At 35.7% G+C, this 14281-nt stretch overlaps 1 protein-coding gene across 3 annotated transcripts in view; it reads left to right on the top strand.

The window, feature by feature from the left end:
• FER (tyrosine-protein kinase Fer) overlaps positions 1-8843 on the top strand; it is an 81864-nt gene extending 73021 nt beyond the window's left edge. For all 3 annotated transcript variants that reach the window (XM_069819514.1, XM_069819517.1, XM_069819518.1), the window contains 5 exons: positions 786-999; positions 1323-1475; positions 2999-3121; positions 5679-5801; positions 8564-8843. In XM_069819514.1, coding sequence (XP_069675615.1) covers positions 786-999; positions 1323-1475; positions 2999-3121; positions 5679-5801; positions 8564-8706 — 756 coding nt within the window. In that variant the 3' untranslated portion in view covers positions 8707-8843. The remainder of the gene's footprint in view (positions 1-785; positions 1000-1322; positions 1476-2998; positions 3122-5678; positions 5802-8563) is intronic.
• The last annotated feature ends 5438 nt before the right edge of the window (positions 8844-14281 follow it).

The raw sequence follows: 14281 nt of genomic DNA on the forward strand, positions 1-14281 counted from the left end.
TCATGCATAATAGATGCTTTTGAGTTTAATATTTTCTTTAGAGCACCAGAAGAACCAAATTAAGATGTTATAAGAAATAATAGAATAGTCCATATCATAATATAGCTTACATTTAAAAAAAACTTTTGCAATCCAAAATATTTTTAAGACATCTACTGGCAAAACAGACCTTATTGATTCTAATATCTGTCCAAGCCAAAATGTCACTTACTGATCAGCGATTGGTTGAAAGCCAAAGCCAATATAAATGCTATAAAATATAGTTCTGTAACTATTTAATTATAACTAATGTTTTTAAACACACTGTATTATGTCAGTTCGAATCAGTGCAATGAAATTAACCATTATGCTAGATTAAAATAAACCTAATGTACGTATACATTAATGTGTACTTGATCTTTTCTGTTTACCATGGTGTAGTGATACATTAGTATGGTTCTTGGCTGGGATAAATAATATTATAAAGGTCAACAATATCAGAAGATATTCTACATCTTGATTACACAACTTTTAACACTATATATCTTAGAAATAAAAATATGTATATGGCTTTCACGTGTTAACTTGAACTAAGTTCTAAAGATGACTCCCAAGTCGAAACTAGCCAACTAAGGTAAGTTAACACATGAAAGTCATATACAATTTTTATTTCTAAGGTTATGTTCATATTGATTGTTTCAGAAAATTATTGACCTGTAATTTTATTAATGTGAGCAGTTTATAAATTATTATTATTATTATTATTATTATTATTATTATTATTATTTGTTTGTGTGTTTGTGAAGGGTAACTTTGGCGACGTGTACAAAGCTCATCTCAAAGGTAGCAAGAAGGAAGTCGCTGTGAAGACGTGTAGGATGACTTTACCAGATGAACATAAAAAAAAGTTTCTGCAAGAGGGACGCATATTAAAGCAGTATGATCATCCAAACATCGTAAAATTGATTGGGATATGTGTTCAGAAGCAACCCATCATGATTGTCATGGAACTGGTTCCAGGTATGCAGAACTTAGCTCAGATAACATTGTTTGCCCTTAAAGTGATCACATTCCCAGTTGTGATTGCATTCAGGTTTCTTGACAGTTTTTATAATGTTGAACAAGATTCTATTAAATTTGTAGATTGTGTTCTGTAATGGATACTCAAATGTAGATTTTGACAAAGCTAGAATAACAGACACAACTGTATTGGAAATATTCGCTCCTTGTCAAGTTGCTAGGAAAATGTATGATGGCCAGGCAGTTGTCTGCTTATCACATACATTGCAAGCAACCGCCCATATATTTCGGTGGAAAGTAATTTTGTGTGCTTTTCTTGTAAGGTGGCTCTCTGCTTACATTTCTGAGAAATCGAGCCGGAAGTCTGACCCAGAAGCAGCTGCTTGGAATGTGTCGAGATGCAGCCGGAGGGATGCGTTATCTGGAGTCGAAGAACTGCATCCATCGAGATTTGGCTGCAAGAAATTGCCTTGTTGGTGAGTGTGTGTACATTATTGTCACTGATTGACTGCCTCATTTGACAACTTTCCAATCTTGTATTGTAATATGAAATGTTACGATGCTTATATCAACTATTATATGTTTTAAATCTAACTCTGCACATGCTGGCGCATAGCCATTTGTGCCTCTGGCTACTTTTCAGTGATAATGATTAAGAATCCTGTTTTGAGGTTGGGCACCCATTAGTTGAGATTCTGTTAGGATGACGTATGAATATGGAAGTAGGCAGAATGGATGAAGATGGTGGTAAGGACAGCAAAATGAATCCAGGGTCCAGTGCTGAAAGTTATCCAGCATTTGCTCGTAATGGTTTGAAGAAAAGCCCCAGAAAGTACCTCAGTTAAGCAGCTTGTTCCAACAAGGATTCGACCCTGAGCCCGCTAGTTTCACAGTCAGACAAACTGTCAACTATTTCAAAGCGGTAGATGCCATGAAAATGTAAGAACGCGAAAATACAGTTAATTTGTGGTCTACTTTGAAATTAGTGGAAATTCGAAGCTTCCATCATGCTTGCTTCCAACAATCTTCGTTTCCTTTATTAAGTGAAGAGACACTGAAAAAAGAAGGTAATCAGTGTCATAAAATTTTCTGAACTGATGTTTTAAATGTAATATATCATCCAGCTTTGGCTCTAAACAGCCAAGATTTTCTAGAAATAATCTTACATTTTTCACGAATATGTGTTATAAATTTGAGTACTGTATTACAGACTCAAAGATGACTTAACTATGAAGTTCTAAATTTCTCTTGCGAAACTTTTACTGAGTTGACTTAACTTGTTCTCCTCACATAGTCTTGAAATGCATCTCAGATGTTATTTCAGGTACAGTAGTGTATATGTTTTTCTCACTTACGCATTTTGTTCTTCAGATCTCCATAAAAGTATATAAATAAAGTTTTACTGTATAATATAAATGTTACAGTAATGTTGAGTGGCTGTCCTAGAGATCTTTTGATACTGTCTTGTAGATCACATGGCAAAAGGTGGTAGTGCAACTATTGACTGGCTACCGGCGTAGGTCAGTCAGCTAAGGCGCTTGCCTACGGATCCGGAGTTGCGTTTGGGCGCGGGTTCGATTCCCGCTTGGGCCGATTACCTGGTTGGGTTTTTTCCGAGGTTTTCCCCAACCCTAAGGCAAATGTCAGGTAATCTATGGCGAATCCTCGGCCTCATCTCGCCAAATATCTTCTCGCTATCACCATTCCCATCGACGCTAAATAACCTCGTAGTTGATACAGCGTCGTTAAATAACCAAGTAAAATAAAAAACTATTGACTGAAAGTGTTGCTTATTGGCACAGTATATTTTAGAGGAAAAGCCAAATGTACTGTATTTATATTTATTTATTTTTCTAGTGCAGAGTTATTTGTATACTAGTAGAATCGTGGGGCATCTATCTAAGTGACCCTATGTTCCACTTATTTGTTTCACAGTCACAAGGCCACTAAAGCTACAGTGCACATACTGTCTAATATCTGTTGTGTTTGTGGTTTGAAGGTTATGACAACATCGTGAAGATATCAGATTTTGGCATGTCAAGGGAAGAGGAGGAGTACATTGTTTCGGACGGCATGAAACAGATTCCTATCAAGTGGACAGCTCCAGAGGCCTTGAATTTTGGTGAGGTTCTGTCACAGTCTACTATATACAGTCGCGAAGCTCAATATGTAGTAAAAATGCAAACATGGGTAGTTGCCCACCACTAGGATCGCTACTATCGCCTCATCATCGCAGATCTCTCTCCTAGTAGACGACAAAATATGTATTCTTTTGGAAAAATTAACACCTTCCTTCCATTATTGAAATATTATTTTATTATTTTAATGAAGTATATTAAATTCCACCTTAAACTCGAAGATACCTGCAAGAAATAGGTTAATATTATTTTTGTTTGTGCAAAACGAACTGAAATTTACTATAATCGCTTCACTCATTCAAGATTATAGCGATAATTAACTATGAAACCAATAAATATTAATTTGCATTTCCCTTTACAACAACAATAATAATGGAAATATAAATTATTGGAGTTACTTACGTGTACCGGTACTTGTAGTGTAGGCTTACGTAGTTAACAAAGTGGGATGAGGTTAAGCATTACACATCAGAATTGGAAATAAAACATGATCAATAAATTTTATTGTAACAGACTTTTTCTACGTCTCTAGTAAAATAACAACAAAATTAACAGCTATAATTAAAAACATATCCTTTGAAAAAAAAAAGTAGGCCTAAGCAATAATAATCCCACCAGAATTGAAAATAAAACGTGATCAATAAATTTCATTAAAACAAACTTAATTTTTCTACGTCTCTAGTAAAATATTATTATTCCAATTATTGTATTTTAGCCATTAACATTTTCATTACAACCAATAACGAACATTTCACAAGCATCAATGTGAAATACGCAACGAGCTAGCACTCGATGGAAATACGATACAATCCAAAGTCGACTGTGGACAGTCTATTGTTTCTAGTTGCTAACTGCTTGGAGCGCTTTATCACGAGATTTGCAAAAAATCACCTCAAGCTTCGCGACTGTATATAGTAGACTGTGGTTCTGTGTTGTTAGAGTAGATTATTTAGAAGTTACATAAACACACCCACACACTGCATTATGTATATCTTCTTTCTGGCAGTAAGACACATTACATCCTAGCTAATTGTTGTTTGTTAATGCTCTTGCCTTTGGATGTCCTCCATTTGTTGTCTTGCATCCCAATAATATTTCTCTAGCTGAGAATTTTTATCTGCATCAATTTTTGTGATGGCTACATTTTGTGATTTAAGTAAGGCTTTTGACTGTGTTTCGCGTGATGTTATATTAGATAAATTACAATATTATGATATTAAAGGGAATGAATTGAAATTATTTGTATCTTATTTCAATAACTGTCAGCAGTATGTCTTCTTTGATCGCAATAAATCTAAGCTCACGAATGTAAAATATGGTGTGCCTCAAGGATCAGTGCTGGGTCTTATTCTGATTTTTAATAATGGTTAATATTTTATGTACAATGTTTATGCTTTTTCTGTGGTGTTCACAGATGATGCCACTTTTTTGACATTTCAGAGCGATATTAATGAATTGAAAACTCTTACCAATTCAGTTTTCACCACACTTAACTGGAAAGACCATGTTGATTTTGTTTGTAAAAAATTGTCAAGAATAATATTTCTTCTATGAAATTTAAAAAATGTATGTTCCGAAGAATTACATTAGAGTTGTCTATTTTTCTTTTTTCATAGTATACTTTCTTACGGACTACTTTTATGGGGTAATAGTACTCATATTAATAAGGTTCTTATGTTACAAAAAAAAGCTATTAGAATTATAACAAATTCATCAATGAAGGCACACTGCAGACCATTATTTGTGAATGAAAGAATAATGACTGTAACATCACTGTATATTTATCAAGCCCTAAATTTTGTCGAAGATAATTCACAAATGTTGGCACATAGGAATGACGTACACCTATACAACACCAGAAACCGTGACCTTTGTGACTTCTAAATGTAGGCTAACCAAAACAATGAATAATTATATTTTATTATGTCTTTAAAAATTGCAAATGAAGTTTCGACATATATACATGCCCTGCCCATCTCATACATCTGGATTTAATGTTCCTAATTATAATAGGTGAAGAATGCAATGCATGCAGTTCTACATCGGACTACAAAGTCCATTCAAAGTAAAGTAATTAACTTAAAAGCAAATGGAATTTTTAACCTGGTGTAAGACCCTTCCAACAGTATGAATCTGTTTCAAATTCAGTTAGGATTGGAGGTGGACTTAATGGGTTTTGTTTAGAGCTTTCAAAAAATGTTATGTTTTATTTAACGACGCTCGCAACTGCAGAGGTTATATCAGCGTCGCCGGATGTGCCGGAATTTTGTCCCACAGGAGTTCTTTTACATGCCAGTAAATCTACTGACATGAGCCTGTCGCATTTAAGCACACTTAAATGCCATCGACCTGGCCTGGGATCGAACCCCCAACCTTGGGCATAGAAGGGCAGCGCTATACCAACTCGCCAACCAGGTCGATTAGAGCTTCTCAAATGCTGCCTAAAACAGTCCTTTACTTTTAGGTATCATGATGTTTGAGAAAGCCATGCATTGTTCTAGATAATATTTAGCGTTTTTACATCATTGGTTTATTTTACAGGCAAATATACGTCCTTATGTGATGTTTGGAGTTATGGAGTATTGGCATGGGAAATTTTCTCACGTGGAGGAACACCTTACAATGGACTAAGCAACTCCAAAGCTAGGGAGAAAATAGACTCTGGTAAGCAGCCCAACATTAAAGATAGTAAACAGTGCAATACTGTTCTTCTGTGTGTTGTGGGGATGGCTGGAAGAATGTCTCAGACTGATTTCCTGTAAAACATGTTTATAGTATGTATGTTTTGAGAATTGTCCCAACATGGCTGATAGTGTGCTGTGGACAGATGACTGGAGAAGCTGAGAGGAAATGACCTCATGAATTTATTATAAAGAACATGGGGAAATAGCTTTGTTAAACTTTTTAGCAGCTTGTTGATTGACACAGTTTATCTGTTTGATGTTACTTGATCTCTTTTTGTTCATATTCTGCTGCCCAACAGTAGGAGGAATATGGCACTATATGTAAGTATGCAGTAGACTTGAACAGCACTTGAGTAGCTGTGCCTCATTAGAATACTTACTTACTTACTTCTGGCTTTTGAGGAACCCGGAGGTTCATTGCCGCCTTCACATAAGCCCGCCATTGGTCCCTATCCTGAGCAGCATTATTCCAGTTTCTATCATATCTCACCTCCCTCAAATCCATTTTAATATTATCTTCCCATCTACATCTCGGCCTCTCAACTAACACTCTATATGCATTTCTGGATTCACCCATACGTGCTACATGCCCTGCCCATCTCAAACGTCTGGATTTAATTTCCTAATTATGTCAGGTGAAGAATACAATGCGTGCAGTTCTGTGTTGTGTAACTTTCTCCATTCTCCTGTAACTTCATCCCTCTTAGCCCCAAATATTTTCCTAAGCACCTTATTCTCAAACACCCTTAACCTATGTTCCTCTCTCGAAGCGAGAGTCCAAGTTTCACAACCATAAAGAACAACCGGTAATATAACTGTTTTATAAATTCTAACTTTCAGATGTGACTCATTAGAATACTAATAGAAAAATAAAGATGCATCTGAGACTGGATTAAATCCAAGTGGTTGCAATATCTGTCTCTTTAAGGAAACTAGGACTTTAAAATTATTACAAGAATGAATTTTTAGATATTTTATATACTTGTACTGTATTTACTTGCATAGTAGAAGCATTTTTTTCCATAATTTTTTTAATTAAAGATCCAGGGTGCGTATTATATCAAGGAAAAAATTTTGGGAGAATAATCATGTGTGCGAGTAAATATGGTATTATAATTAAGCATTCAATTTGAGCTGATAGAAACAGAAATTCTACATATTCCTTTTTTTGGCTTTCAAATGAACACATACATGCAATACTTTGCTGTAACTTTTTTCTTGGAAGATTTCATTTTATTCTGGAAATTAAATTTTGAAACTTAAGTATATTTTTCTCAGGATCATAGATATTGTTGTAAAAATTTTTACATTGACTGTTACACTTTTACTATGTCATACTACTTTTTACCAATAAAACTGTACGAAAGGACGTGTTTCAACCAATCATGGCTGTTTATCACTACAATTTTATCACTTCCCTAGCATTTGTCTGTTTTTATCACTTCCCTAGCATTTGTTTTTATCACTTCCATAGCATTTGTTTTTATCACTTCCCTAGCATTTGTTTTTATCACTTCCCGAGCATTTGTTTCTTTGTTTGCCAGCATTTCAAACTGAAAATTCTTTACAATACTATAAAATATGCTTTGCAATCGTAATTTGTTTCCCTCATAGTCAACTGAAAATGGCGGCTCCGTTCAAACATTTTGGTGAAGCTAACATGAGTGAAATAGAATTTCAGGAAGTCAGTTAATATTTTATTGTATTGGAGTACTTTATTTGTTCTAATCTTTATATACTTTCTTCTAATCGTGTAATAGTCAATTAAATCCCACTCAAGTTTTGATTTTCTCTAGATAAATCAAAACCTCTAGTGTGATTAATATTGATAAATCAGTCTATTCGAAACAAAATGATACTTATAAAGTTTTTTTCTCTAGAAAACTAAATTTTCAAAATTCTGTATTATTTTTCTCAGGTAATATTACATATATTGTGTGAAATTTTTCACATTGATAAATCAGTCTTGTAGAAACAAAATGATGCATTATAAAAGTTTTTTCTTTTTTTTTTATTCGAAAACTAAATTTTCAAACTTCTGTATTATTTTTCTCAGGTAATATTACGTATGTCCACCTCTGCTTTGGCATGTGGCCGTAAGGCCAGCAGCCGGTGGGTCGTGGGCTGTAGCGCCACGGATTATTATAATATTACATATATTGTTGTGAAATTTTTCACATTGACGAATCTGTCTTTTAGAAACAAAATGATACATTGTAACGTTTTTTTTTCTTTTTCTTTTTTCTTTTTTTTTTCCGAAAACTAAATTTCCAAACTTCTGTATTATTTTTGTCATATATTGTTGTGAAATTTTTCACATTCATAAATGTCTTGTTGAAACAAAATGATACGTTATAAAAGTTTTTTTCTTTCGAAAACTAAATTTTCAAACTTCAATACATTTTTCTCAAGTAATATAACATAATATTGTTCTGAAATTTTTCATATTGATAAAGAAATCTATTAGAAACAAAATGATAAAATGATAATACGTTATGCAAATAACAAAATGAAAATCTAAAGATATCACATTCCCCTTTAAAAGAAGAAAGAGTGAGAGAAAAGAATGAAAATGACGTAGTTAAACTCTTTGTGCTGATATTTGTACTTAACTTACATTTTAAATTTGACTAATTCTGAAAATGTACATAGTATAATTCTCTGGTGCATTCTAAGTATGTGTTTCATATAGATAGATCTCCAACTTAAAGGAATGATGGAAATGAAAAGTATTTGTTTCAGGCTATCGGATGCCAGCTCCAGAAGGCACTCCGGATGAAATGTACCGTCTTATGTTGCGGTGTTGGGAATATGAACCCGAGAATCGTCCACATTTCGACCAGATCTACCTGGTTGTGGACACTCTGTACGGCACGCATAGATAGCACCGCCGGCGTGTTGTAGAGAAGTGAATGTGGTTCTTGGTGGACATCTTACTGTTGAAGTATAGCTGAAGTGTTGGGGGCAGGTTATCCGCCACGTGCCATGTATTGTTCAGCTCCAGACACTCCGAGTGCAGTAAGTCTGCTCTCAGCCATGCTTCAGTCGAATGTTGTATTTACACGCAGTTCTTCCAGTCGTGCAATCTTTCCTCTTTTATATCACAGAATTTAGAGCTGCTTGTTTTATCTTTCAGAGTGATAACTCATTTTTTATTTGCTGGATTAATCAAGCCATAGACTCAAATTTAATTTATATTCCTAATATTTTTGTTCACTGTGTCGTGCCTCTTTGAAGTTACCTTCTTACATGCTGCACCATGTAGAGAGGAAGGGGTTGGGGACAACTCGCCACAGAAAATTGGCCACAGAGGCAACTCGCCACATAATTTAAATTCGTATCAAAGACAATTAGCCACACATTAAAATTCAAGGCAATACTCAAATTCGCAACAATTTATAATATATTTCTATGGTAACACAAGACAAATCTAAAAGCTGTAAACTAATTCGGAACTATGGTGGAAGAAATCCGCTTCACAAAATCAGAAAGAGGCTCTGACAAATTAATATAGCTTGGCTACATGTACACGAGACTTAGAGAAAATAAGAATGCAGTTGTTTGGCGCCGTGACATGCGTGGCGGTGTAATGCAGCAGTCACGTTATCAGAAGATGGAAGCAGTGTCGTCAAAGAACCGTCTGAACACAAGAATCATTCTGCAGACTGGGGAAGGATTAAGGCAAAGGAATGTGTAGAGAACATGAAGGCAAGGGCGGGACTTCCCGAGAACCAACGTCTGTCATTATTCAAAATGAGTTACAGCGTATCGCAAGCGAAGCCAATGTGAATCTACCGAAGAAACCATCTATTAAAAAAACTGTGCGCCGTGCCAGGAAGCTGCACCTACCACCTGAACCAAGGAATATTGATGAACTGAACGTTATAGCCGACAGATACACTAAGACCGTACAAGGAGAAAGGTGGTGGTTGTATTTTGAACCGGAGGACAACGTGAAAGTTATCATATTTGCCACTAATTCACATTTAAATAAATTGTTACGGTCCTATTTTTGGATAATTGACGGTGTGACAAATTGTCTATCTGTGGCGAATTGTCTATTTGTGGCCAATTGTCCGGAACCGGAGAGGGAGGAAGAGAGAGAAGAACAGAGAGGATGTGACTAGTTGTCAAAATGGGCGTAGAGAGATACAGTAAAACTTCATTTATATGTTTTTATGGGATCTGAAGGAAAAAATGCATAAGTGAGAAAAATGTATAACTGAAATGGCATTTAATGTCATCTGAAATAGCATTTTTAATAACATGTGATTATTTTACAAAAAAAGTCCGTTATTTTAGACTGCTTGCTCCTAAGGAATAAATCATGCCATCATATTGTGATACCTGTTTAATTTCTTCAATGACATCATGATGTGTTACAAAACGTTTCACTGTTTCTAAAGCAGTAACGGCATCATAAAAGGACAGATATCCTTGGAGACTGGATCATCTATATCATCGTCATTTTCATTGCACAACTTCTGCTGAATTCCTTCAAAAATTAATTTGTATTAATTTAGTTTTGTACAGTCCTGTGTCCAAATTCACAATGAAAACATAAGCATTAACTTAAAAATGCAAATGTTACTGTCAAATTGAAAAATCATAACACCATTCACGATGGGAACTTAAACATAACTGCAAAGATACTTGGTAACTATGGAAACATAACAACGACGTCATTTCATCATATTCTGTTGTATACTTCAGAGCTATACGATTGTGTGTTGTTTTAAAATCACGTGAGCATAAACATGAACGTTTGGAGTTGCAAACTTTCATGTTATCATTTAACGGTAATGTTAATGTCATTGTTTATGTAATAAGTGTAAAGAACGAAAAACTTACATATCCGAAATAAATGAACATGGAAAGTGTAGGATTTTATTGGGACCTCATAAGAAAATGAGTAAATATGAAAAATGCTTAAGTGCGAAACATATAAAAGAAGTTTTACTGTATTTTACATGCAAACACCAGTTAAAATTTAATTCATTACCTGATTAATCGATTTATTTTTACCGGTTAACTAAGTGAATATTTGACAGCCCTAAATGTAGTCTCAGTGTGTATGAGAAAGCATATTCACCAATTTTGTTTCTTGAACAAGTGAGCCCCTAACAGGTTCTGTAAACTGGTGGAACCATGTTCTTTATCAGCATCCTGCTTCCAGTGATTGAGATTTGCGAACTGATGATAGAATTTTACTGTTTATTCTTGGACATTATAGCTCAAACTTGTTGAAAGTGAAGAGAATTTTAATAACTGCAGATCACAATAAAGTATTGAGTTCTTGTAAGGTTTTAGGCTTTCACTGTGAATTTTTCTAGAAGTATCCATCATCATCCTTCATGCATTAGGCAGCTTTCCCTGTAGAAGTGTATATTACTGTTCTGCCCATTATTTTCTTGGACATCCAGTGTGTCTCCAGCCATTTGGTTTGTGATTCATAAACTGATGTGACAGTATAGTCGACTGCATTCTTTGTACATGGAATAACCAGTTATTTCTACATTACTTTATTCTATCGTTTATCTAAAATATTTCTAATTCTTCTCAGATATCTGCATTCCTTTTATAATCTATTCTTTTGTATCTTACAATATTTCTTAGAAACCTCATATCATTTGATTCAAGTTATTTTTGCAGAAGTATCCAAAAGTCTACCAATGAGTTGTTACTTATAAAATATTAAAATGCTTTTCACTTGTTATAATTTTTTTGTTACTGGGTTTTTCCACAATATCATGGATCATTGTCAAGTCCATAGGGGGCATATTTTGCCTTGTGTGATACTATCACGGATAGGTGGCAGGTCTATTGCAGTAAATGATAGAATGATGTACGAGAAGTAATGGTGAAGGGTTAATTTGAATTGAGAAGGGGTCGATCATTGGGTCATGGCCCTTTGAATTGGAAATATCTCAGCATTCACTTGGAGAGAGAATTGGGAAATCATGGAAAACCGAAGACAGGCGGTCTCTGGGATCGAATCCCGGACTTCCCGAATACGAGATTTGAATGATACAATTACTTCACTGTGCTTGTTACTTCTGAGTCATTAAAAAATACTTGCCAGAAATGTAAACTTTTAAGAACAGCATACGTTGTGTCCGTTTTGTTGTTGTTGGTCAACTGTCCTGAGACGGGTTTGAACCTCATAATGACATCAATAAGGCAGCACTCATAAGGCAACTAAGCCAGGAGATAATGGAGTAGGATGGCCAGTTCCTTTCGTCCTCCATTGCATACATTGCTGGTTATCAGAAGAAAAATAAAGAAGGTAAACTTGCGAATTCTAAATGAGACAATAGAACAAGTGACAGCTTCAAATACTTGGGGTGTACTATAAGCAGTAACATGAGCTGCTGCCAGGAAGTCAAAAAGAGGATAGCAATGGCAAAGGAAGCTTTTAATAGAAAAAGAATAATCTTCTGCGGACCTCTGGAAAAAGAACTAAGGAAGAGACTAGTGAAGTCTCTTATGTAGAGTTATATGGGGCAGAAACATGGACGTTACGACGAAGTGAATAGAAGTGACTAGAAGCATTTGAAATGTGGATATGAGAAGAATGGAGCGTGTGAAGTGGACAAACAGAATAAAAAATGAAACTTGCTAGAAAGAGTGGGTGAAGAAAGAATGATGCTGAAACTGATCAGGAAGAAGAAAAGAAATTGGCTGGGTCACTGAGAAGAAACTGCCTACTGAAGCATGCACTGGAAGGAATGGTGAACGGGAGAAGAGTTCGGGGCAGAAGAAGATATCAGATGATAGACGACATTAAGATACCACATGACACAGAAGTCAGTTGACAAATGGGGAACATTACTAATTGTAAAACTGAAATAATTATTGTAGAAAGTAACATAATAACGTGTTCCCTACAAGATGTCATTTGTATTGTTATGTTGGCAGTACATATTCCCCTTTTGTACCGCTAGGTTCTCCACCTTTCGTCCCAAATCTGCTACTGACGGACAGCATTCAATAGACGTGATTGCAAAGATGACTGCCAGCCCTAAAAGGTCAGTATGCTATGTGGCTCGAGAAAGTGGTATCAGTAGAGAATCTGTTTGCAGAATATTGAAATCTGCACGTTTTCATCCCTACAACTTGTAGCATTTTCACACAATGCAAGAAGAGGATCCACTCAAGAGGCTAACGTTTACTTACTGATCGATCCTTCCTTCAGCTTGCTCATTCTTTCTGGATTGGCACAAATGCATGACACTAGTCCAAAGAAAACCCAAGATGGATGCGTGAAGCTAACAACCCTGGTGCTCCAAAATGAAATTTCCTTCAGACGCTAAATAACCTGAGATGTTGAGTCCGGGGTCCAGCACTGATAGTTACCCAGCATTTGCACATATTGGATTGAGGGGAGACCCCGGAAAAAACCTCAACCAGGTAACTTGCCCCGACAGGGATTCGAACCCAGGCCACCTGGTTTCGCTGTCAGATGCGCTGACCATTACTTCAAAGGTGTGGACGCTTGGTTATTTTACGACGCTTTATCAACTGCTATGACTATCTACCATCTGAATGATATGAAGGTGATAATGTCAGTGAAATGAATCCAGGACCAAATGCCGAAAATTACCCAGCATATGCTCTTAATGGGTTGAGGGAAAACCCCGAAAAAAAACCTCATCCAGGCAACTTGACCCAACCAGGATTTGAACCTGGGCCAGCTTGTTTTATGGTCAAGCATGCTAATTATTACTCCACAGTGGTGAACTTTCCCCATCTTTAATTTGAAGATGAAGTCGAATTGAAATTCCTTTTGATTAAGCTAACATTGTTTTGTTCTCCTTTTAAAATGGGAAAGTTGAAATGAGTATTGCTTAATGGAATATGTAAGAATAAGGGTGTTGAATAAAATGTAACAGCTTGTGGGAATAGCATTTCCATATTTAACTGCTGTCCAGAAAATGCGGGATTTTCTTTGTAGACACAGGAAACTTAATTGGTGCTATAATTCCTTGCATAAACTTGCAATCACAACTGATAATTAATCATGGCCGTCACTCATATTTTTTTGTGTTTTGCTTTGATACCCTTTTTTAAAACTGTTACGGTTTTTTTTATAACAGTTCGTGTTTTTTAATGAGCATAAAATAGAGTTTTGCCTATTTTGTCTGAATGTTTTAAGTATTGAGGAATGTATTTCCATAAAGACTAGTTTACACGATGACACTAGGCTTCACAGCTGGTTTTTATTTGAATGTGCATGCATGAAATGTAGTGGTGACACTGAGTTAAGGTATGGTCACACGTCGCTACTTTTGCAGCGATGCAGAACAAAAAACTGCGCAACTCTTGTACTGCGACGTGTGAACAACGGTGCAACCCGAAAAGTAGCTCTGCCGAACCTGCTGCCCGCTACTTTTCCATGCTGCGCGCAGCTTAGAAGTAGCGACGTGTGAACAGGGTTCTCAGGGTTGCAGCCGCAGCATT

The sequence above is a fragment of the Periplaneta americana genome, chromosome 2, assembly GCF_040183065.1.
Source record: "Periplaneta americana isolate PAMFEO1 chromosome 2, P.americana_PAMFEO1_priV1, whole genome shotgun sequence".
NCBI classification, from domain to species: domain Eukaryota; kingdom Metazoa; phylum Arthropoda; class Insecta; order Blattodea; family Blattidae; genus Periplaneta; species Periplaneta americana.